We start from the raw sequence: 26,820 nt of genomic DNA, 5'->3' as shown, positions 1-26,820 counted from the left end.
GAGATAAATAAGCACCTGCACAAGGTCTTGATCTGACTCACCTATCCAATCACCTAGGACTAAGCAGTATAACCCAACTATCAGCCAAATAAAAGTTTCCAAATTCGTGCAACATTATCATTAATAAATGCAAGCCGTTGTAAATTTACAGGCAAAAGCACCTTAAATCTAATGAAATATTCCCAACATGACGTCATTGATGAGATGTGATACTGCCATGATAGTTTTATGATTTTCAACCAACTGATGGAAAAATCTTATAAAGTCGCGGTTTTCAGGTATGAATATATATGTCCAGGTATAAAAAAGACTTATATTTTCATGACCTCAGTTCTGAAGTCAAACACGCATTTGAAAGAGGTCTTAAATTTTGCTTTAACTCAAGTAATGTCCCTATCCAGGTGATTTTCACTTCTTTGCAAACTTAATGACATGTAAATGCATTTAAGGATTTCCCTACATTAAAACTTATAAAAATCGAATTTTCTATAAAATAAGCTGACAAAGAAAATATTCGTCATTTTAGATCAGAAGGGTTATGATGAGAAAATTTACAACTTATTAAAGTAATGTTGACAAATATTGAAGCTTACAATTAAACCAACAGAAGTATTTTTTATGCTGGGAAGAAGGAGTTAAAACTTCTTAAATCTTGAAACTCCTCACAAGTTTACTTATTATAATCTTAAGAGGTGCTCAGTGTATGCATACAAAAAATGATGCAAGCCTTTTTGATCATAGTATGGACTTCGGAAAATTTTAGAATTGCCAATTTATCAAGATGCTAGTTTGTCCTATTATTCTTATTAAACTTGCTTAAAAACCTCAATTTCTAAAACAAAATAACGTCATTGACAAAACTCTAGATCAGGAATGAAAAAAATAGTGCGAATGGTGAACGCTGAGGTTCATTTTGCCGACAATAACCAGGCGCCGATTGCCACCCTGGTAATATGTGAGCTGTTGTTGGGAAACATGAAATTTTTAATCACATCTAAAATGTAATTAGTCAAATTTGCTTTTGTTAGTTTTTGGTGGATTTTTTTTTGTGGGTTTTGGGTCAAAATTTTTGTTTCTTGTCAACACTCTTTTTAATATAGAAAGTAGATTCAATCTAATCCTTTGCAGCCAAGACGTCAGAAAACAGTGGACATGGTCAGGTTTGCCCCTGGACATGCTTTTCAACATTAGCTTCATACTTTTTTTGTTGTTATTCACAGTTTATTGTCTGAATAATATTTTCAACATTTTTGACACTGTGGAGTCTAGTATTCCAGGAAAACACCTGTTGAGGACTCTGGTTTAAATTGTTTTTTTCTTTTTTTTAGATTAATTAAAAATGCTTTTTCCACAAAATAAGTTTTTCAAAGAAAAGTAAAGAACTCCATTAAACCAAAAATGAGCAAAAAATTAAACCAAACAATCTACCAAGCGCGAAACTACCACAAATCAGCATCGATAAATAAATGAAACCCAAAACGAACAGAAATTACAATAAAGAGCCGAGTCAAACTCGAAACGAGCAGAAATTAACATGAGTAGGGCTCAAAACCCCTATACCTTCCCAAGGCCAGAACAAAATTTGCTCTTTACTGAAGAAATATAAATGTTTTTACTTTCACAACTTTAATAATCAAATAATATTAACATTTCGATTACTAAATATCAATATATGTATATTAAACTGGCAATTCACATTCATTCGTATTTTTTCCAGTAAAGTGCAAATTCTATTCTGGCCTTGGGAAGGCATAGGGGTTATAGAAACCTTATATGCCCCCAGGGCATAACTTATAACCCTTGCCCTGAGGGCTCTGAGGGGGAGGAGTTGTCATCCTCAAAGACCTAATTTCCAGAACTTACAACTGCGTTGAACACAATTGCTAACTCAAAATTTTGATTGGATGTGTTTGGATAAATGGTGGGCGTAAGAGGGGGGTTAGTTGCCCTCCAATCACTTTCGAATATTAAAAATGGCACTAGCCATTTGAATTTCCAATCGAATGAGCCCTTTTTCAAGTTTCTACGACAAATCTTTCAATGAAAACCTTATATGCCCCCAGGGCATAACTTATAACCCTTGCCCTAAAGACTGTGGGGGGGGGGGTGTCCTGCTCAAAGGTATATTTTTTAGAACTTTCAACTAACGTTGAACAAAATGGCTATCTTCAAATTTTGATTGGATGTGTTTGGGGAAATGGTGGGCATAGAAGCGGTCTAAGTTGCCTTCCAATGACTTTCGACTATTAAAAATGGCACTAGTCATTTCAATTTCCAATCAAATGAGCCCATTTTGAAGTTTCTACGACAACGCTTTCTATAAAAAACCTTATATGCCCCTAGGGCATAACTTACAACCCTTGCCCTAAGGAATGTGGGGGGGGGGGGTTGTCAGCTTCAAATACGTAGCCTGCTTGACTTTCAGCTTCCGTTGAAAAAGTGGCTATATTAGAATTCGGACTGGATTTGTTTGGGGAAGAGGTGGACGAGAGAGGCGGGTCAATTGCCGTGCAGCCACTTTTGAGTATTAAAAAGGGCGCTAGCCCTTTGAATATCCAATCGAATGAGTCTTTTTTGAAGTTTCTACGACAACGCTTTCTATTAAAATATTATATACCCCCACGGCATAGCTTACAACCCTTGGCCTGAGGGCTGTGGGGGAACGTCCTCCTCAAAAACATTTTCTATCTGGAAATCAGCTACGCTGAACAAAATGGCTATCTCAAATTTTGATTGGATTGGTTTCGGGAAATAGTGGGCGTGGAAGGGGTGTTAATTGCCTTCCGATCACTTTCGAATATTAAAAAGGGCACAAGCCACTCCAATTTCCAATTGAATGAGCCCTTTTCGCAGTTTCTACGACTACTCCTTCGATACGAAGTGCCCTGGTATGGAAACCAAAAAAAAAAATCATTAATATTTTGTGCGACAAATACATTAATACATTGCGACAAATTCTTCGATACAAAGTGCCCTGGTCTAAAGGAAAAAAATAATAAATAATTCATTGTGCCAACATCGTTCTTATATGCCCCCAAGGCATAACTTAAAACCCTTGCCCTGAGGGCTGTGGGGGAGTGTCCTCCTCAAAAATATAATTTATGTCTTGGAATCAACCACGCTGAACAAAATGGCTATCTCAAAATTTTGATTGGATGTGTTTCGGGAAATGGTAGGAATGGAGGAGGTGCTAGTTGCCCTCAAATAACTCTCGACTATTTAAAATGGTATTAACCATTCCAATTTCCAATCGAATGAGCCTTTTTCGAAGTTTCTACGACTACTCCTTCGATACGAAGTGCCCTGGTATGGAAACCAAAAAATAATCATCAATACATTGTGCCAACATCGTTCTTTACTTAGGCAGCGCTATTGCGCTGCCTATGAAATCAAATCTAGTTTGTAAAACCTTATAAAACATGAGTGGTGAACGTATTCTTTTCCTTGTTTTTATTTTTGTGTCTTTTTGGGTATGTTCTTTCAAGAAAATACAGAACCTATACTGCTTTTTAAGGAATATTCTTTTCTCCGTATTGGGTAAGAGTAAAAGAAAAAGAAGTAAAAATATCGCAGTCACAACACAAAGAAATAGACCAGGTGATCTCTACTTCCTTTCAGATTTGCTTCCTTTTGAACCTCAATAACACGTTCTCGAACCCACTTTTTTAAAATAATATAATTTGTTTTCGGAAACATTATTTTATTTATTCATAATATTTGGTATTTGTTTATTAATTATGTCTGGGTCTACCCTAAAATCCTTTTCCTCCACCATCCATAAATCTCATTTAGTCCCACATTAATGTACACAAGTGGCTGGGAACCTCTGATGTAGACGATACAGAAGAAAAATCAACTCCTATTCAAGGGAAATTAACAAAAAGTGATTTTATTCTTCCTTATTTGTAACTTTTTTTATTCTCTCTTTTTTTATTTTTCGGTCTTTGGCATAAATGATTTGCGAAAAAAAAACATTCCCAGTTTATGTGGATTGAGCGGATCTATTGCACAATCTACAAATTTAAGTAGAAATTGAAACTCGATGTTTGCAAAATCGACGTACACCATGTTGCGTTTTGTTTCTCCTTACTCTACCTATTTGTTTACTATTTTAATTTTCTTTTCTCTATTCTGTTACAAATTCTCTCTTCTTTTTTTTTTAGTGGAATAAACATGCTTGTTTCGTATATTAATCGAATGCATTAATAGTTTATTATCTTCACAGGGATAATCTGATGAAGTTTTTACTGCGTTACCCACAAGAGACCATAGACCTTTTTCTAAAGGATGAAACAGTTATGGATCAACAGTGGAGTCGATATTTTTGCTATATGGTCCGACATGCAAACGGTAAAGAGCTTAGAGACCGACTCCAATTTCAGACAGAAAAGCTGATACAAATGTCGTTGAATGGGATTCAGCCAATTCCTGCTGCGCCCCTTCAGGTCCATCTTACCGGTGCTCCTGCTTCAGCCCCCCAACAGCAGAATAGAGCTGCTCTACTATATCAAAGCATTGCAATTGTTGATGGTCTAGCAAAGTATGATGACACATGGCTTCGACAACAAGAAGATTTAATCGGAGTCTTCAGAAAAATATGGACTTCTGATGAATTTCAAGAGAACCAAATGAAGATTGAAAGTGTGGAATATAGCTATTGGAAGGATGCAGCCACTATGGTTGAACTCCTCCTTGACTATTTCAAGGCTCAACCGAGCACGATCGACTTATTGTTTGATATTTTGCGGTGCTTGAGTGGTCATCACGTCCCAGACTTTCAATTTGTCAAGTCGTTTCTAGAGAATGATGTGTGGAACTATGATACTGAGTGGAAACGTGCTGTTTTCTTCCGATTTGTTGAAATATTTCGAGACCCAGAGATAACTATGGAACACAAAGCAACAATGTTGCAGCATCTTATATTGCCTTGCTTTGCTGCTAGCTTTGATAAAGATGAAGGAGAAATGCTCATCGGAACTCAACCAATGCCTGATCAAGATAACCCTGACAATCTTGTCAGTGTTTTCATTAACCGGGTTATCGGTAAGCTACTTTCTGTTTTATTAATTTTAAAAGGTCAGTCTACCTTGCCATCATAAAAAGGACATCTAAAGCTTTAATTTAAGCTGTGGTTAGAGTTGGTTGAGTTTTATTGCTGTGCAAATTTTCACGGGATCCTTCCCTCATATCTCCAGATTACACCCTTTCCCAAATATTGAGATAGTCTTCCTTTCCAATGTAAATATTAAAGATGATGTTTTTCTTTGTTTTTTTAAGTTAACTGGACTGGTCTTGTATGAAAAATTTAATTACAAACCACAAATATGTATTTTTCCATTATTTCTTATTCCTATTAAAGGTAAAAGATAGTAAGCTGAGCAAGGTTTCCACTTGTCCGAGGAAAACCATACCATACAGGTTGTCCAAAAATCACTTAACTAGATGGATACCTGTTTTAAAAATACAAATATAATGTAGCAATGTTTTCATTTATCTTTTAGCCGAAACCATTTTAACTGGTTTTCCGCTTTTTGGAAGATTTGCAACGCAAAACTTAACTATTTTTTTTTATTTTTTTTTTATTTTTTATTGGTTTCAATGTAATTTTTTGCTTTCTAACGTGAAAAGAACCAGTAAGGATAAAAAAAAAACTCTAGGAAGGTCTAGCAAGGTAGCGAAAAAAAAATCACTTAAAAAAAACAATGACAATAGGAAGCAAAATCAGTAGAACTAGTGGTAAATGACGAGGAATGGCAACCCTGGATTGAAGGCCTTAAAAGATAAGAAGCTGATTTTGTAATTCAGAATACATAAAAAATCAAAGAACGTGTTCTAAAAAATTGCTACCAAAATGCTCTCTTTTTAATGATCTTAGATATGTTGCATTCAAAATCTTTTTTCATCAAGTCTCTCGGTAAAACTAGCAACTGTTATCTGTAGCTAGATTCTAACTGACGAATGTTTCTTTACCACTTAACGAAGGACTAGTTACTTTATATAAGTAATTTTTACCTGTCATAATGCCTCTTTATTGATTTTGGTTTTTTTTTGCCTTTTTTTAGACCCAGAGAATCCGTATGCGACTAATGATGCCGTGAGAATACTACTGCTGCAGCTCTCTTGCATTCTTGTTGACAAAGCGGCGCCTCACATCCATGATGCCGCAAACAAACGGCAGGGAAATAAACTTAGGCGTCTTATGACTTTTGCTTGGCCGTGCTTGTTAAGTAAAAATTGTGTTGATCCAACAACACGATATCATGGTCATCTTTTACTGAGTCACATTATTTCGAAGTTTGCAATTCATAAACGGATCGTACTTCAAGTCTTCCACAGTCTTCTAAAGGTAGTTTTCTATAGGGATAATCTTGTTCAGTAATTAGAATTAGTATTATTTGAGAATGAGCATTGAGAGGTTTCAAGGGATCCCGCTAAGCAAGAACTAAATGCTATAGCAATATTTTAATACCTCCTTTGCCTAGAGAACTACTCAAGTATTCTTACCGTCAGATATTCTACAAAAATATACATGCTGTGGAAATACAGTTTAATGTCATAGATAAGAAACGGAAAGATTCTGAAATAAGTAATATACATTTTTGATATGATATTGTTTGTGTTGTCGAAGCTCAGTCCTCAAACTCAATTTGAGGAGGTTGGAAAATGCCCCCCCTCCCGCTAAAAAAACGGAAAATACCCCTCCCTCTCTCCCCCTCCCCCCCCCTGGAAAATAAGGCTTTTCAAATTTGAGAATTTTATTTGAGTTTTTTTTTTTTTCCGTAGGGGTAAGAAATTTTGGTACTTTACATTATTCGTCACTCACTCAAGTTTACGCTGTGTGTAAAACCCGAGAACAAACCGGTTTTTTCGTTAGTTTCTTCGTTACTTTAGAATTTGGGCCATAGATTTGCACATTAGGGGGGGGGACATAAAGTATAGCGGGTCTGCATGCAAAATGTGTTAGGTACAATTATTCTGCACACTATGAAGTAAGAACTGTTTTCTTACTTCAAACAGTCCAAATACTTTACCCCTCCCCTCCCCCTTTCTTTGCAAATATATAGCCCAAATTATATATTTCCCATATATTCCGCCACTTGTCTTTTTCCTGCTTCGCGCTAAACTGAAAGAAACTAACGAAGAAATCGATTTGTTCTCGAGTTTTACACATCATAAACTTGAGTGAGTGGTACATAATACACAAGTACCAAAACTCCTTCCCCCTAAGGAAATTAGAAAAACGAAACTCAAATAAAATACTCAAATTTGGAAAGCCTTGTTTTCCACGGGGGGTATTTACTGGGAGGGTATTTACGGGGGTATTTTCCATGGGGGGGGGGGGGTAATCACCAGGGGGGATAAGTGCCTAGAATCTTTTCAATTTTCGATAGAAAATACTATTAAGGACGTTCGATACCAAAAATGTAATTTTGCGAGTCTCAGCGTCGGCTGAGAGTCTCAAAGACAAAGGGCCCCATTAGCAAATTTTCTCAAAACCACAGGGGGCTTCCGAAGCAATTTTGATACAAATTGAAAGGGGTTTTCAGATGTGTCAACAGTTCGAAGTGCTAGTTTAAGACAAAGGAAACCTCTAGTATCTTACTAATTGTTAAGTAAAACCCTGCTTAATCAATGTACGTACAGCATAAATAATGTTCAGCCTGTGTTCGCGAGGATTTCAATCAAGGCAGTTAGCACAACAGTAAACTTCAAAAGCTGTCAAATTATTCAATGAAACTTCTTTATGGTTGATTTTTAATGTTTCCCAAGCAGGTATAGAAGAAAATTTTTAGGGACTGCCCCTTCTTGAACTCTAGAAAGAAAATTCCGCTCCGTCCTTTAAAAAAAACTGCTAAATTTACGCTTTTTAATGATGTAAATTTCATTAAATCTTAATATCTGTATCTATGGCACAGAACTTGAGATCCTAATGGATTTTTCTAAGATTTTCAGGAAATTAGGGGTCGGCTTTTAGTTTTCTGTCGTTTATTCAGATCTCTTATTCAAGTTATGTTAGTTAGGGCAAGACCGCCCAATTAATTCTGAATAGTTTGGCCACACAAACTAAAAAAGCTTGCAATGGACGAGATAGAGTGATTCTTTTATGTATTGAACGACCTTAATAGGCAAAGATGCTAATTGGAATTTTGCCAAGCTTCAAGGTTAGGTCCTGGCTTATCTGGCATGTCTACCTGTGTCTTTGTTTTTAATACTAAACTAACATCTATCTCTTTTTATTAAAAATTTCTTATCAAGAGCTATATAACGATAAATGTCAGTTTCAAGGACTAAATAAAACATTAAAAGAAGAAGAAGACAAGTTATACATCTTTACGGGAAAGTCGCATGGTTTGAAAAATAATATTTTTATAAAGTAGTGCTGTAACCAAATGAGGGACTTAATATAGAGATCGAGGACTTTCTTAAAAAGGCTGGGCTGCCCTATTTGGATGATGAACAAGCTTGTCCTCTGAATGCCCTTTATAAGATGAATTATTAAATTGTGGAAAAACAAACTACTGAAATGAAAGAAGAAGTTTGAATGAAAGTCACCGAACTAAAAGTGAAGCTATTTATCAAGCAATTTTCTAATGAAAGAGATTACCGAATAAACAGGTAAAGGCTGCTTTCAGGGGGAGTATCTAGTTTATCTAACCTCCCCAAAATGTGAAAAAATATACAGAAACATACTTTAATTATACAATATTCATAAATTACTTTTTGCATAGTTGAACCCATCTCGAAGTAAGCTGGATTTTCTTGAGACCAAATATTGGGCATGAGCCTGAAACATGATTTCGTGGTTAAAGTTATGGATTTAAATGGGAAATATGTCATTTCGAAAAATTTGAGTGTCATAAGAAGTATAAAAATATAATTTTTTTGCAATTTATGAAAAAGTGAAGCGGCTCTCTTAGTAAAAGAAGATACAATAAAGAAAACTACTGAAAAATATATTAACAGAAATATAAATGACTTTGTATAAAGACCTCACTCCCTTATGGGAAGTCAAGCTAATCCTGCCTAGTTTTTCCATTCTTGGAATTTTGTTGCTCAAAAGTATCCTAGTGTGCTCTCCGATTGCGGCTTTAAATCCATTATGGAATAGTGTACATTGATAGTTGTAGTAATGCTAATGTAGATTATCTCTATAGTCTGCTTCTTCTTTGAACCTAAAAGTCTGAGGTGTTGTTTTGTTCACTTTGATTTGGATCTTAAATGCAAACTAAGATCATATGTATGTCAACATAAGAGTTGAATGATGTTGAGAGGAATGATGTATGAAATGAAAAAAAGGAAGAAAAATAGCAATTTTCTTCCTTCTTTTATTTACAAAACCAAGAAAAATATATGTTTAAGCTAAATGAGATTTTGGGAGAATTATCCTAGCCTAGGCAGATTGAGCATCATTAATATTTGTGTCCTTTTCTAGGCACATGCGGTTGATGCTAAAACTGTTGTACGGCAAGCATTGGAAATTCTAACTCCTGCAATGCCTATTCGGATGGAAGACGGCAATACTATGTTAACCCACTGGACAAAAAAGATAATCGTTGAAGAAGGACATAGTATCAATCAACTAATGCACATTCTTCAACTAGTTGTCCGACATTATAAGGTGTACTATCCAGTGCGACATCACCTTGTTCATCATATGGTTTCATCAATGCAAAAGATTGGCTTCGCACCAACTGCTAATACAGACCAAAAGAAACTGGCTGTAGATTTGGCAGAAGTTATCTTGAAATGGGAGTTGCAGAGAATACAAGAAGAACAAGACATTGAAGGTCCGGAATCAAAAAAACTAAAGCTGCAAACTCCTCAAAAAGGGGACGCTAGGCCAATTGATAAGATCCATGCAGATGCTACTGTCAACTTTTTGCTTAGACTTGCTTGTCAGACTGCAGAGGCAAGTCAGAATGCTCCTGCTTCCAGTCCTCAGGAATCAATTTCTAAGCGATGTGTGGCCCTGTTAAAAATCGCCCTTAGATCTGATGTGTGGCCTCAAGTTGAGTTCAAGCTTAGCTGGTTAGAACGACTTCTTGCGGCCCCTACTGATCCTAATGCTGTATCCACGCAAACTGGAGTGTGCACTGCTCTGGAGATGCTCACATTTTTGCTTGGAGTTCTTAGGAATGATCAAATCCTAGCTTGTGTTAAGCCCTTGCAAAGAAGCATTGCAGCTTGTGCTCAGTCGCCAAATGTAAAAGTCATAAGAGCCGTCTATCCACTGCTTTTAAAGCTAATGCAATCATTTCCAACAGAACCAACAAATTCTAGTGTTGCTTCCAAACATGAAGAGCTAGAGCATCTATATGCAACCATTAGTAAAAACATCTACGAAGGCCTAAATACTTTTGACAAAAGTTCAACGGCAATGCCATCTACGCTACTTGGCACGCTTTTAATGTTGAAAGCTGCTTGTGTGAAAAATGTTTGCTATGTTGACAGATTGATTACATCTTTTATGAGGGTTCTGCATCGTTTACACCGGGAGCATGTCACACCACCAGCGACTAGTGCTGCAGAAAACTCTGCTCTCGTTACTGAGCTGCTTATAATGAGCCTTGAGATTGTAAAAAATCGTGTGTGCGTCATGGGCATGGAAATGAGAAAATCTTTTATTGGTACGATTCTCGTTGGTTTGATTGAAAAAACAACTGATACAAAGGTGATTAAAACAGTTGTAAAAATGCTGGATGAATGGATTCGCACTAAAAATCCAATCGAAATTAATCAGGGGCCCAGTCTCCGAGAAAAGGCTATTCTATTGGTGAAATTGATGCAGTATGTTGAGAAACGATTTCCTGATGATCTTGAGCTGAATGCTCTTTTCTTAGAACTCGTCAACTACATATACAGAGATGAACAAATGAAGGGGAGTGAATTAACAGCAAAACTAGAGCCAGCGTTTTTGGCAGGTCTTCGCTGCACCCAGCCTCATATTAGGAATAAATTCTTTGAAGTTTTTGACGGAAGTATAAGAAGGAAGTTATTTGAGAGGCTCTTATATATTGTGTGCTCACAAAATTGGGAACAAATTGGACCTCATTACTGGATTAAACAGTGTGTTGAGCTTATTCTTGTCTGCGCAAATGGATGTAAGTGTCTCTTGCTTCTTCCTTTTTTTCTCTCACTTTTTTTTTCTTTTAGAAGTTATCTTTTCTTCTTTAAGGTTCTTGCTTATCTTTTATTCTGTTTTTATTGTTTACTAATTGTCTTTTATGGTTTATAGATCTCGTTGTTTATTCTGATTTTTTATTTTTTTTGTCTCTCTTTTTCTTTATTAGAAGTCATGTTTTCTCTGGTAAGGTTCTTATAGATTTTTGAACCAAAGCCTGTCCCACCGTCCATTTGTTGGCTCCCTTACAGCCTCTAGTTTTGCAAAGAATTATTGGTTTGTTTGTTTTGGTGTATCAACAGCTCTATTTACGGTAGCATGTCAAATTTACTTCAAAGTTCTTGAGAAAACTTGGGTACTTACGGAAACAAAATTTGTATGGTCAGCTTCTTGTTTAATTAACAAGCTTTTTTCTCCTGGCTTGTTGTTACCAGACTAATAAATTTAATCACTTTTGCTATTATTGATATGCCAGTTTCATAGCCAAAACTTTGAGGTTGAATTGGAGAAGTTTTCATTGGGTGTAAATGATGCTAAAAAATAATTAGTTTTTAGGTCAGATATTTGAATAATTTATATTATATGGGGTTGTTCGAAAGGAATCAAAATGAACCCCGCAGAGTGAGAGGGTGGAAGCTCTGGTGGATGCTATTGACAGTTTTCCTATATTCTTTCCCAGTGTGGATTATGAGCTATATGGAAACATTCACTTAATTTAACACAAGTAAACATTTACTTAATTTTACAGCTGCTCAGCTACAATCTGCTGTTGGCACACCGCTTCTGCCTAGCATAACGGCTGTGATATCCTTGGCTGATCCAGCAGAAAAGGCCAATTTTTCTACGACTATTAAAGACGAACCAATGGATACAGATAGCTTCTTTGATTCTAATGACAAAGACGTAAAGATGCAGACTTCTCTTTCTTTTGAGGTAGGTTGATTTCCATTTGGATCCTAAAATGAGTGACAGCCTACTTTATTTTGTAGATAATTATAAATTTTTGTTATATAGAGTACAGTAAATTCGTTATTTTTATATTTTTGTCCTAATAAACTAGTAGATATCCTTGAGTCTCTCTCCCTCTTTCTCCTCCTCTCTTATTCTCTCTCTCCCTTCATGTCTCTCTCTCTCTCTCTCTCTCTCTCTCTCTCTCTCTCTCTCTCTCTCTCTCTCTCTCTCTCTCTCTCTCTCTCTCTCTCTCTCTCTCTCTCTCTCTTTCTCTCCCTTTTTCTTTATCTCTTTATCTTTATTTATTAATTTTAATTTTGTACGATCGTTTAAGGACAGTCTAAGATATGTGATTTTTTATTGATCTCTTCTTTACAACAAGTTAAAAAAATATCAAAATTAGCAGTCATTTTAATTATATCTTAATTGTTCTCTTTTTTTTGTTCAGTATGATGGGTATAGCTATTTTATCATGTTATTTACTATTGTTCATGGTTGTTTACTCTGTTCTCTGTTTGGAACCTCTCCATCTCTACATCTCCCTGTCATTTCATTTTCTTCTATTTCATCTTTTTTTTAGTTTTTTTGCCCAATCCAACGAGCTCATCTCTATTGCAAATATAACTAACATATTCTCTCCGTATGTAGTTAAGTCTATATCTATGTAGTGTCTTGCGTGTTCAAGCCAGGTTTTGACTAAAACATGTTTCCGCGATTTCCTCTAGCCATAATTGTCGAGTTTTGTCTTACTATCTTATTATTCTTGAGTCGGTTTTGCTGTTGAGAATCATGTATAAGGTGCATACTACCAACAAAAGAAAAGACGCATGGAGTTCGTTAATATTGTTTTTTGTGTCTGTACTATTCTAAGGTCATTGCTAATTATTCTTCTTTATTGTGTAAGATTTTGAAACTGGATTGTTGATATAATTATGGGCTTTGTGCCGTCGTGCAAAGTAGTCGAGCTAGGTAAAGAGAATCTTTAGGGGTAGATCCAGAGCCTAAATTATGCCCAGTGAAAAGCTTTTGAAGTAACTACTTCTACGCTTTTTCCCCAAAAAGGGCAGTGACCTTTGGGAACCTTGGACAAAACTTTGTATCCTAATATTAAAACTTTTGAAAACGAATTTACAGTATAAATAAGACCCAAGGAAAGTTTTTTAAGCTTGGTACTTTTTCTATATCCTGATTTCTAAGGTTCTTAAGGTCTTGTAAATAAAAAAATCCCTAAATTTAAAAGGAAAACTTTGACCTAACTCATCTACATTCCAAGATAGTCAAAAGTTTGTCTTCTAGAATTATGCCTAATTTTCAATTTATAGGACGATATTGACATGGAACTGTCGAATGTTCCTGTAGACAGTAGTCACGCTGATCTCAAGTTTCCAACTGATCATCGCACTGCCATCATGTCACTGGTGAATAGACAATATAAATTTCTTGAAGAGATTAAATCTGTTAAGACTGGTGATTTCATAACTGCAATGTCCCAGCTGTCGCATATGGAATCTTCCTTAGCCGAGACGTTATGGATCGATTTATTTCCAAGACTTTGGAAAATTATGCCAGAGCGTCAGCAACAGGTAAGTGAAGCATTTATAAAGAATCTAATGGTGCAAGGGTATTGTGGCAGTCGTAAATGAGGTGAATAGAGTTGTTAGTAATTCTTATTAGTGGTAGATAATTAATTGGACTTGATAGGCATACTTTCCTTCAAAAAAAAGAAAGGAAAAAAACTCAACAGTACTACCATTACGAAGCAAAACCCTACAGCTAATTATAAAAACCCCAATTAAAACATTATAGTTTTGTATTAAATCCCAAAGACTTTATCTTCATTTCTAACGGAGAAAAATCCTTGCCCCCTCCCCCGACTATACTATAAATGTCCTCAGAAGAGGACGTGCATTCGTACCCCTCTTCTGACAATTTTCTTTTGTGTGTGTGTCAGTGTTTTCTGAGTCAACACAGTAAAATGGTAGTGACACTCAGTCGTTATTGAAGGATATATTTGGGAATTGGTGCCCCTGGTCTTCAGCAAAAATGATTTTTTTTTTTCTGAATACCTACTTTCTTAACTAGCATAGCCGTTTGACCCTTGAACAGAGGACACAGGTCCTTTTTTTTCTGAGATGTGTCTTCCCTTTTTTTACAATTCATAAAAGTTTCTTAATCTTTTGTATAATTTAAGTCATGAATTTCCCATGCGGAGGAAACTTTTGGGGAGAATTTTATAGGGGTATTTTACACCAGAGGGGGGGGGGCTAAGGGGGTTTCTTAGCATGAAAAACGGTGTGAAATTAAAAGACTGCTCAAGCGCAAGGGCCGTTGAGTAAGAAGTATTTTAAAGAACGTTAAGATTTTAGCGTAAGGAACGAGTGTTAAGGAAGGGGAGCTACCCTCATATACGGAATAATTTCTGTTACTTTGAATTTAAATGTTGCTCCTTATTTTGAGTTGAAAAAACTTATTTTGTTTTTTATTCAATATCTGTTATTTATTTATTTATTTATTTTCTTTTTAATTTAAAAGGGCAGTACCAGAAAAGATATATTTCACTGATTGAGCTTGCCAACGCTAAGGGCACCTTGAGGTATCACCGTATGAATGGAGACGTGATTTTTTTTTTTTTTTTATCGCAATCTGAATATTGACTATCCATTATGTCCTGATGATTTATCATAGAGCTTCCTATGTTTAGGATTATCTTGGAATGATACATATATAAGTCTTTGTATAAATAATTGAAGTTGTGAACTAGACTTGGCGTAATTGAGCTTGACGTTACTTCAGTAGCAATAACGACATCTTAGCCAGCTGAGTCTACTAGTAAATTTCAAAGCATACCTACTAGACCAATGGACCATGTATGGCTAACTGTTTTGTTTTCTTGCAGAGGTCAATGACAAGCGATGACCTCCCATTATAGTTTTTAGGAAATGTCTAGTTTTATCGCCGGATCTGAATGTTAATTATGCAAATTTTGTTATTTCAATCAGAGAACTTTGTCGTCAAGAACGATTGGCTACTAGTTAAGTATATATTTTTACTACAGACATGGGAGGGACAGAGTAGTGCAAATGAAACCGCTTTAATTTTCAAGTGCATCGGTTGAAACCCCTAAAGGGTCAGGGAAATGCATTTCTGATTGGCATTATAACTGTTGTGTGGGGTCCTGACTCTGTCTTATCTCCAAGTCTAAGAAATATTCAACTTTATTGTACTGCCAGATTAGGATTATTGACCCACTTGAGACTCTTGTCAAAATGCCAGAGATCTCTTCTAGTCAGTGTCTGAGTTTCTTTGATTCATCCAAATTTGGACCTTGTAGTTTCTCAGGCTTTTTTTCTTTTTCCAAATATCATCTTGTGTTTCAAGGGATAGTAATTTTAAATAACTTTTACTGTGTTTTTTTACTACTAGGTCGATATTGATCATAATGGATGTGTGTTTTCTTTTTATTAATTTAAAAAACTTTTTCCACAAAATAAGTTTTTCAAAGAAAGTATAGAACTCCATTAAACAAAAAATGAGCAAAAATAAAATAAAATAATCTACCAAGCGTGAAACTACCCCATATCAGCTTCGATAAATAAATGAAACCCAAAACGAACAGAAATTACAATATTTAACAGAGTCAAACTCAAAACGAGCAGAAATAAACATAAGTTGATCACAAAACCCCTATGCCTTCCCAAGGCCAGAACAAAATTTGCACTTTACTTAAAAAATATAAATGTTTTTACTTTTCTAACTTAAATCAAATAATATTAACATTTTGATTACTAAATATCAGTATATCTATATTAAACTGACAATGCACATTCATTTGTATTTTTTCAGTAAAGTGCAAATTTCCAGGGCAATAATCCTTGCCCTGAGATTTGTGGGGGAGTGTCCTCCTCAAAAATATATTTTCTTTCTTGATAACAACTACGCTGAACAAAATGGCTATCTCAAAATTTTTATTTGATGTGTTTGGGGGAATGATGGGCGTGAAGGGGGGGGGGGATAATTGCCCTACAATCACTTTTGACTATTAAAAAGGGCACTAGTCCTTTGAATTTCCAATCGAATGAGCCTTTTTGAAGTTTCTACGACAATGCCTTCTTTAAAAACCTTATATGCCCCCAGGGTATAACTTAAAACCCTTGCCCTGAGGGCTCTGGGGGAGTATCCTCCGCGAAAACATATTGTCTATCTGGAAGTCAACTACGCTGAACAAAATGGCTATCTCAAAATTTTGATCGGGCGTGTTTGGGGAAATATTCTGCGTGGGGGGGCTAGTTACCCTCCAATCACTTTTGACTGTTAAAAAGGGCACTAGCCCTTCAAATTTCCGATCGAAAGAGCCTGTTTTGAAGTTTCTACGACAACGCCTTCTATAAAAACCTTATATGCCCACAGGGCATAACTTAAAACCCTTGCCCTGAGGGTTGTGGGGGAGTGTCTTCCTCAAAAACATATTTTCTATCTGGAAATCAACTATGCTGAACAAAATGGCTATCTCAAAATTTTGATTGTATGTGTTTGGGGGTATGATGGGTGGGGGGGGGGGCTAGTTGCCCTCCAATCACTGTTGACTATTAAAAAGGCCACTAGAACTCTCAATTTCCAATTAAATGAGCCCCTTTTGAAGTTTCTACGACGACCCCTTCCATGTGAAGTGCCCTGCTCTAAAGGAAAAAAATAATATATAGTACATTGTGCCAAATCGTTCTTATATGCCCTCAGGGCATAACTTAAAACCCTTGCCCTGAGGGTTGTGGGGGAGTGTCCTCCTCAAAAACATATTTTATACCTGGAAATCAACTACGCTGAACAAAATGGCTATCTCAAAATTTTGATTGGATGTGTTTGGGGGAATGATGGGGGTGGGGGGGGGCTAGTTGCCCTCCAATCACTTTTGACTATTAATAAGGCCACTAGAACTCTCAATTTCCAATTGAATGAGCCACTTTTGAAGTTTCTTTGACGACCCCTTCCATGTGAAGTGCCCTGCTCTAAAGGAAGAAAATAATATATAGTACATTGTGCCAACGTCGTTCTTATATGCCCTCAGGGCATAACTTAAAACCCTTGCCCCGCGGGTTGTGGGGGGGGGGGTGTCCTCCTCAAAAACATGTTTTCTATCTGGAAATCAACTACGCTGAACAAAATACCTATCCCAAAATTTTGATTGGATGTGTTTGGGAGAATGATGGCCGTGGGGGGGGGGGCTAGTTGCCATTCAATCACTTTCGACTATTAAAAAGGACACTAGCCCTTTTAATTTGCAATAGAATGAGCCTTTTTAGAAGTTTCTACGACAACGCCTTCTATAAAAACCTTATATGCCCCCAGGGCATAACTTAAAACCCTTGCCCGAGAGTTGTGGGGGAGTGTCCTCCTCAAAAACATATTTTGTGTCTGGAAACCAACTACGCTGAACAAAATGGCTATCTCAAAATTTTGATTGGATGTCTTTGGGAAAATGATTGTTGTGGGGGGGCTAGGTGCCATACAATCAATTTCGACTATCAAAAAGGGCCCGAGCCCTTTGAATTTGCAATCGAATGAGCCTTTTTTGAAGTTTCTACGACAACGCCATCTATAATAACCTTATATGCCCCCAGGCCATAACTTAAAACCCTTGCCCTGAGGGATTTGGGAGAGTTTCCTCCTCAAACACATGTTTTCTATCTTTAAATCAAGAACGCTTAACAAAATGTCTATCTCAAAGTTTTTTTTGGATGTGTTTGGGTGAATTATGGGCATGGGGGGGGCTAGTTACCCTCCAATCACTTTTGACTATTAAAAAGGGCGCTAGCTCTTTGAATTTCCAATCGAATGAGCCTTTTTTTTAAGTTTCAACGACAACGCCTTCTACAAAAAACTTATATGCCCTCAGGGCATAACTTAAAACCCTTGCCCCAAGGGTTTTAGGGGAGTTTCCTCCTCAAAAACATATTTTTTATCTGGAAATCAACTACTCTGAACAAGACGGCTATCTCGAAATTTTGATTAGATGTGTTTGGGGTAATGATGGGCGTGGGGAAGGCTAGTTGCACTCCAATCACTTTCAACTATTGAAAAGGGTACTAGCTACTCCAATTTCCAATTGAATGACCCCTTTTTGAAGTTTCTACGACAACTCCTTCGATACGAAGTGCCCGGGTATGGAGAAAAAGAAAAAAAAAACATTGTGACCACATCGTTCTTTACTTAGGCAGCGCTAGCGCGCTGCCTATGACATCTTTGATCTTGCCATGTCAAGAATGGTTTTAATATAGAAGTTGAAACTAGTTATCGAAACTAGTTATGAAACTAGTTACTAGTTATTGATAAACACGCCTTTTAAATATGCATTATTTACATAACGTAGACATTTTTACTGTCATTGAAAGAAAGTACTTCTTTTTTTATAGTGAGATTTTCCTCTCTTTTTCAAGGTACTGCTTGTTCACGAGAAATAAAAAGTATTTGTATGTTGTAAAATATAAGAGCATCGTTCGCTTAGGTAAAAATAGATCTGGCCCTTAGTGGTGAGGTATGGGTCTATAGAAATCTCCTGTAAATGAAGATTCAAAACGGGGAAAGAGCATTTTTAAAGGGAGTCGTAATTTTTCAAGGGAGTTTCTGTGGAACAATCTCAGAAGAAGGTGCCGTCCTCCCTTTTGTGCCGGCATGTTTTTATCTTTACTCAAAGAATGGTCTTACTGTGCAATTGTCCCTATAAAACTAAATTATACTTAAAAACATATGCCTTGGCTGATTAAATTAACCCTAAACTGCCTTCAAGATGCATATGACATAATTTCTGACGCTATAGCACTTTTTCAGACTCTTAGTGGAGAATTGGTTCCGTTTTTATGCAGTGGTGCCCACATCCTCCAAAAAGATTGCCAGCCAAGCGCCCTTCAAACCTATGTGGAAGCTTTATCCCTGTGCAGTCCTCCCGTACCAATGAAGCCATGTATTTTGAAATACTTGGGTAAGGCTCACAATCTGTGGCATCGAATGACACTTGCTCTGGAGCAGGTAGTTTTTGATCAAAATATTCCTGGAAGCATAGTGAAAACCAAGCGAGACAATTCTGAGTGCTACGACTTTGAGCCGGAAATTTCTCCTCAATTGGTAAGTATTTAGTTATATATTTTTTTTTCAGTATTCTTAATCCTATCAGTTAAATAAGTCTAAAAAAAAATAACAATCTCCTTGCCCTATCTGTTTTTGTTGCAATACGATACCAATGCAAATAATGTGGCAAAACTGCTTGCAGCACTCTCAAACTCTCCTCTGAAATTGTATTTGTGGGTAGTATGCTACATAGTAAATTTTTTCAAAAGTTTTGCATATTCCTTTGATTTTCAGTTTCCTATTCTGTGGAAAAGATGAGTCACAAAAAATTCTGAAGTCAAAATATTTTGAGAAATAAAAAAAAATTATACTTGATAAAATAAATATCTCTTTGTGAAAAAATCGTCACTAGGCCCCTTTGATGGTCGTGCCCTGCAGATGTCACCCCTCTTCTGGTCGTGGGGCTGATGCCTTGAAATCGTTCTGCACTGCCCTTTAGTGTTTTCATACATTATGTTGGTTTATCATCTGATTCCTAACAATAAAAATTCAAAACTGAGCGCTCAAGCAGGGCAAGGAAAAAAGAGATAAAAAAAGATCATATATATGTTAGTCCGTGTATATAAAATCATTGAACTGTTTATAATCTGAGCTTTACAAGCTTTTATAGTAAGAGAAATTTCTATAATTACATAGTTTCTCAAATGGCTAGATTTGCCGCTTGAGCATCACCGTTTAGAGAGTCCGAATGTTTTTCGTTTACTTAAAGCGTCGGGATCTGGAATAACCTTTACAAACTATCGAAATAAGCTCTATGTTATAAATAAAAAAAAAAGCAAAAAACAGCAAAAAACACTTGAAGCATCTTTGAAGCTACTCATAATCCATTACAGTATGATTCATTTTAGCACAGTAAGTAAAGCCCTGCTGAGTGTTTCATATAGACTCAGATGAATTTAGGAAACATTTTACGGATACTACTACTAGTACTACTAACAACTCACCACAGTACCAAGCCGCCTGAGGCCAATACAGCTACGCACGCTCCTCCTCCATCCCAATCTGTTCAAAGCCTCTCTCTTTACACCCTCCCAGGAAGTTCCTATTTACCTTAAATCTTTCTTTACCACACCCTCCCACCCCAAACGCGGACGACCTGCTTTCCGCTTAGCCCTGGACGGTAGGCCAAAAAGGACAAGCTTTGGCAATCTGTTATTCCAGCCATCTAAGCCTTTCTCTCGTTATAGCCCTAGAAAGAGGGATTGAATCACACTTTTACTCTGTTTCAAATCTTGGCAATACTCTCTTGTAAGTGGTTTAAAGATGCCATTTACTAAATGATACTTTTAAGATGGATTATATGACGAAATTATGTATAAGACCACCAAGTGTGCCTTGATTAATAATGGAAGAATTTTACCCACCCCCTGCCATTCCCGCCAAATTAGAGCGGGTTACTGCCTGAGCTCAAATTAAGAAACATCCTTAGCCGTTTAAAAGATCCAAGTCGGAGATAGCGAATTATGCTATCACACCCAATTCAGCATGTTACACCTAATTCACTGTCAGCCTAAAACTAATGATTGCGCTGAGGAATGGTCAGGCTGATTTTATCGAATTTTGATACGTAAGTGGTTCAGCTTCTCCTCACACCAAACTGAATTTGTGATTTATCCCCTGTATACGGATCATAAAACAAAATGACAAGTATCCAACTGTTTTATTTAGGAGATAATGGACTCTCTGAGTGAACTCTATTCTCTCTTGAGAGAAGAAGACATGTGGGCAAGTCTTTGGCAAAAGCGTGCGAAATACCCTGAAACTGCTCTAGCTGTTGCGTACGAACAAATGGGCTTTTTTGAACAAGCACAAGGAGCATTTGAATTGGCTACTTCCAAAGCAAGACAAGACTATGCAAATAATCCTGTACCTGTTTCCATGCAGTGTGAATATAAACTCCTTGAAGAGCATTGGATACGGTAAGCCCTTCCTGTTTTTAAACTCTCATTTTTTATATTACCATTAATTTAAAAACTTTCCACAAAACAAGTTTTTCCAAGAAAAGTACAGAGCTCCATTAAACCAAAAATGAGGAGAAATAAAGTTAGACAATCTTCCAAACATATAATTACCACAAAACACCATCAATAAATAAACGAAACCCAAAACGAACAGAAATTACAATAAATAACTGAGTCAAACTCAAAAATAAGCAAAAATTAAAATGAGGTTATACATAACTTACAACCCTTGGCCTGAGGGCTGTGGGGGAGAGGGTGTCATCTTCAAATACATAATTTCCGGACCTTTCAACTACGCTGTGCAAAATGGCTATCTCAAAATTTTGATTGGATGGGTTTGGGGAATGATCGGCGTGGAGGGGGGGGCTGGTTTCCCTCCAATCACTTCCGACTATTAAAAAGAACTCTAGCCCTTTCAGTTTCCAATCGAATAAACCGTTTTTGAAGTTTCTACGACAACTCCTTCTATGCGAAGTACCCGGGTCAAAAAAAAAAAATTAATAATACATTGTGCCCATATCACTCTTTACTTAGGCATGTTTGAAGTGGTATCAAATACAATAACTTTGAGTGAATCTCTAGCACTTCAATACAGGAAATTGCCATATTACAGTCGAACTTACTGCATTGTTCGATGTTTGTAGAAACAATTCATACACAGGTTTCAGGTTTTTAATTTTTATCATGGAAGATACATCATATCACAGGGGCATGTGCATCTGGAAAATTGTGTTACTATTTGCTCCACTAAGACCAGTCAATTTAGAAAATAAAAATGTTGCAAACCAATTGGATAGTTTTATGTACTTATCTCAAAACTCTGAAGTCAAGAATCTTCAAAGATTCTTTAGAATTCATTTTTTTTTTTTTTTTTTTTTTTTATCTTATAATACTTTACTCATTGAAAGTGAATCTTGAAATGGCTCCAGGATCTTGAAAAAAAACCGACTACTTTGGCTTTTCTATTCCTGGTGACGGAGACTTGTTGTCGGCGGATCCTCATGTAACTTAAAGAAAACCCCCAATGTATTGGTCAATGCTAATGTGATGCTTATTTATTAGATGTTCAAAAGAATTGAACCAATGGGACTTGCTACAAGAATATGGGTCCTCTGAAGGTGCCAGTAACCCCCAGCTTGTTTTAGAATCATCATGGAGAGTGCCAAACTGGCCACTAATGAAAGAAGCCTTAACTCAGGTTGAACTTTCTTGTCCAAAGGAAATTGCATGGAAAGTAAGTAACTGAATTACCTTTCTTTTTTTATATAGATTTTATATTGAACCATATTTAGCTGCATTAAATTTCTTTCGTTGTCGTCTTTTATATACAACTTCAGAAAATTTATCCGAATTTTCTGTGTAGTATTTCAAACATAATAAAAAAATTAACAACGCTTCCTTTTTTGTTTTTTATGAATGAATTTCTTATTCTCTTTCTTTTTTACAATTTTGGTTAATATTAATCCATACTTTTTAATACTCACTGCATTGGAAGAAGTCTATTTTTTTGAATTGACTATGTTCTTTTTCACTACCGCTATACGGATTAGTTCCTAGTACTCTCTCTCTCCCTACCCCCAATCCCCCATCACCATCATTGATTACAAAATTCTCATTATTAGTTCATACGAGTGGAGATTGATTTGGCGAGTGTAATTTCAAAAAGTTAGTGACTTTAATGCAAGAAAAGCTTTCTTCTCATTATTTGCCATAGTGTCAGTTTAGAATTGTACACTTAATTGTAAAATTTGGTTGTTTAGCTTATTTAGTTGTCGATAAATGCGAGGAAATAAGAGAACTAATCAGGACTTAAACGCAAGAGGCATTAGTCCTCTCTGAGGACAACCCTAAGGATTATCCTTAATCTCCTTAATAATAAGGATTATCCCAAGTCCCCTCTGAGGATAATCATAGTCTTGTCGATAGTGACTTCTGATTGTGCCATATCTGCTTGAGGCATTCCTAAATAGTGGATATACAAGAAGCATCCTTTTTATTGAACGTTTAGTGAAAAAAAAATCTGTTTCCGTTGATTCCTGGCCAGAGATCCTTTCGAGGAGGTTGATTAACAATTTATTCTTGAAATTTCTTATATGGCTTGGCATCTTTAGTCAGCTTGATATTGATGCCATTTTTACAAAGTTTTAATATTTTATTATATTTATTTGAATCTGATTTTATATTATGAAATTGAATAGATTTGGAACGCAATTTGAACCCTTTTTTTTTTAACTTGTAAGTTAAAAAAAAATTTCTTAAGGAAAAAACCGCTTCTGCCATCTAGTGGTTCTTTATCCCTTAATTTGTATCTTTATTATAGTAACAGAAAAAGAAAAAAAAATCAAAAGAACCCTTGAACTTTTATATCTCCCTTAGCATTTTAAGTCAGCTTGATGTTGATCCCATTCTTACAAGGTCTCAGAAGTTTATTTTTTATACATTTGAATGGGATTTTCTATTATGAAGCTAAATTGATTAGGAACACAGTTTGAGCCATAGGTTCTTCATTTAGAAAATACTGTCGACCCTAACAAATTTCTGTTAAGCAAGAAACCGTTTTTGCCACCTAGCGCTCTTGTGCATCATTAGCTATATTTCAGTTCAGTTTTAGTGCCGACTTAGTAATAATGGCTTGTGCTAATTTTGCGAAAATACGTGCAAATTCTCATACCAAGATTTGCAGCTAAATTGTTTACGTGGAAATGCATTGTCAAAATTGTTGCAGTAAGAATTTTTGCCAAAATTCTGCTCATTCACGGAGTCTATTCCGAAATAGAATCGGAATACCCCTAGCTAGTATTAATTATGCATTGTATTAGAAGACCATATGGTGTTCGATGTTGAAACACTGTATTTTTGAACAAAAGAAAAACAGTTATTGTCTATAGTTGAACTAAAGAAGAAAAATCCTCTTCAGTTAGCAAGAAACATAAGACTCAATTTAGTTGGAATATTATTTCAGGTGAATCTCTATCGTGGGTTTTTAGCCATTTGTCATCCAGAAGATCAGCATTTGAGTTTAGTTGAAAGATATGTTGAATTGGCAAGCACCTTGTGCATCAAAGAATGGAGACGACTCCCCAATATTGTCTCTCATATACATATTCCTCTACTGCAAGCTGCTCAACAGGTAACTTGTTAGGTTGTTTGTTTATACTCAATAAAATCTTAACAGCAAACACCAGATATAGACAAATTCATAAGTTAATTATGCAGTATTATTTAAAATAACTTACCATTTTTTACTATAATTTAGATATATTTATTGAAGTTCATTTGAAATATTCAATTAACAAGTCTGTCGAAATAGTATCTGAGTCACCATTTCAGTTTGGGCTTTCGTGTATTTTGAAACCATTTTGCTAGTGCTAATCATAGTGTTGTCAGGTTTCTGTGTGTTTCTCTTGCGGTCGCCACAAATGGTGGGTAATAGATAGACAGCTTAAATTTGCTAGGAACCTGCCTCTCTGTTCTTCTTTTTTTCAAAATATTGTAGAATTTGGTCCAATATTATAGTTTATATATATATATACGCACAGTTTGTATATATATATATATATATATATATATATATATATATATATATATATATATATATACTTACATTAATATGCGTTAGTACATAAACCTACATACAATTTATTGATTGGTATTTGATTTATATTGATTGGTACAATTTATTGACAAAGACCCATCATTGTGACTTTGACAAAGACCCGGATCTTGATAAGGTCATAACGTTAAGTTTTTGTTGTTGTCTTCACAAGCAGTGGGTAATGGGAAGATGTTTAACTTACTTGGAAGCTCCTGTATTTTTTTTTTTTTTTTTTAATATAGTAGAATTTGTTCCGACGTCATGGTCACTTCCAATAAATATTAATTTACAGAAAAAAACTGTCTAAGCTACAGAATTAGTTTTTAAACAAATTGTGTGTAAAGTGTCGTATTTTATAGTGTTGTTATTATTGGAATGGGAGTGTGAATTCAAACCATTGTTCTTACTTAATGGTTAATATGGAATTTTATCTAGACGATTTTAGTTTCACCCAATAGATTCAGTGGACATTGGTAAAATGGCTTTACAATATTTTTTGTGTGCATATGTATTGATTAATAGGTAGCAATATTGGTTCAGTTATTGGCATGAACCTGAGCAGTTTTGAAACAACATAATTTTGTCTTTGGTCATCTGTTTCTTAACCAAGTTCACCTTTTTTGGAAATCCCTCCTTGAATCAGCGAAAAAAATTGAGTATACCCAGAAGTGTACGCAGTAATTTATCAAGAGGAGAAAGGGGGAGGTCAAATTTGCTAATATAGTGAAATAATTCAATCAAATGAAAACTATCGGAAAGTATGGAAAATGATTAAAACTGGGTCAAAGAGGGCTAAAGGCCTTTAACTCCTTGCCATAGCAAAAGAATAGGATGTCAAATTCGCTTTTCAAGAAAAATTTAGATCCAAATCTGTAAAATTCTTAACAAACTGATGTAACAAACTGTATAACTGATGTTGACAATTGCCATTTTTAAAGGTTGTTGAACTTCACGAAGCATCGACCATTCATCAGGGACTTCTTCAGAATCGTAGCACTTCTTTGCACGACATGAAGGCTATTGTAAAAACATGGAGAAATCGACTGCCAGTTATTGCTGACGATTTGAGCCACTGGAGTGACGTCTTTGCTTGGCGACAACATCATTATCAATTTATTGCCTCACATTTCGAGCAACAACAAAATGAACAAACTAATGCTGCTGGACACAGTATGCTTGGTAAGTGGTTTGAAACAGCTGTACTTGGTCTTTGATGATACGGTTCATGATTGTATAAGGGGATGTACCGGTTACTGGTAGGAATGAACAGTGTTGTCACCTTAAATCGTTTAGCTTATATTCTGCTAAAATCCAAAAAGTATATACAATTTTAAAGCGCATATAATGAAGATTTAAAAGTTTATAACTTCTAGATAAAGCAGCTTCATCGTCTAATTTTTGTGTGAACTATAAGTCAATGTTATCAGTAGCTTAACTATTGGTACTCCCAAAAACTGTTGAAAGCTTTGCCTTCTGGTGATAATTAGCACGCTAATAAGATAGTGTCAGTGAAAAGGTAGTAGGCCTGTAATAGTTACATTACCTTGTGGAAAATTGTATAGCATGTGATTAATAAATGTTTGTTTTATCCCGTAAGTTCATAGGTTGTATTTATTTCAATCAAACAGTTCGTGGTAACGAAATGTAAGTAAGGAGCGACCCGGCTCAATGGTAACCGAAACTCTAGAAAATGGGATTTTGATACTCCTACCCATCAAAAGTTACGCGCCTGAGAAAATTTGGCTGATTTTCGAAAAAAGGGGGAAAACCCCCTAAAAGTTATAGAACCTTAATGAAAATCACACCATCATATTCAGCGTATCAGAGAACCCTACTGTAGAGGTTTCAAGCTACTATCTACAAAAATGTGGAATTTTCTATTTTTTTACCAGAAGAAAGATCACGGATGCGTGTTTATTTGTTTTTTGTTTATTTTTTTTCTAGGGGTGATTGTATCGACCCAGTGGTCCTAGAATATCGTGGGAGGGCTCATTGGAACGGAAATTAAAAGTTTTGGTGCCTCTTTAAGTGACCAAAAAAAATGGAGGGCAACTAGGCCCCCTCCCACGCAC

At 35.9% G+C, this 26,820-nt stretch overlaps 1 protein-coding gene across 1 annotated transcript in view; it reads left to right on the top strand.

Annotated features, from left to right (window-relative positions):
- The window catches only part of Nipped-A (Transcription-associated protein Nipped-A), a 178,121-nt gene that overhangs the window by 90,221 nt on the left and 61,080 nt on the right, over positions 1-26,820 (top strand). Inside the window, exons 17-26 of the mRNA XM_089093494.1 lie at positions 4,226-5,043; positions 6,063-6,346; positions 9,434-11,102; positions 11,871-12,055; positions 13,396-13,656; positions 18,896-19,189; positions 20,861-21,111; positions 22,216-22,387; positions 24,116-24,283; positions 25,687-25,927. Coding sequence (XP_088949620.1) covers positions 4,226-5,043; positions 6,063-6,346; positions 9,434-11,102; positions 11,871-12,055; positions 13,396-13,656; positions 18,896-19,189; positions 20,861-21,111; positions 22,216-22,387; positions 24,116-24,283; positions 25,687-25,927 — 4,343 coding nt within the window. The remainder of the gene's footprint in view (positions 1-4,225; positions 5,044-6,062; positions 6,347-9,433; positions 11,103-11,870; positions 12,056-13,395; positions 13,657-18,895; positions 19,190-20,860; positions 21,112-22,215; positions 22,388-24,115; positions 24,284-25,686; positions 25,928-26,820) is intronic.

The sequence above is a fragment of the Artemia sp. Qi Xiang Cuo genome, chromosome 8 (assembly GCF_049724085.1).
Source record: "Artemia sp. Qi Xiang Cuo chromosome 8, ASM4972408v1, whole genome shotgun sequence".
NCBI lineage: Eukaryota > Metazoa > Arthropoda > Branchiopoda > Anostraca > Artemiidae > Artemia > Artemia sp. Qi Xiang Cuo.
The sequence above is the reverse complement of the archived record's forward strand: the minus strand, read 5'-3'. Positions and strand labels throughout refer to the sequence as shown.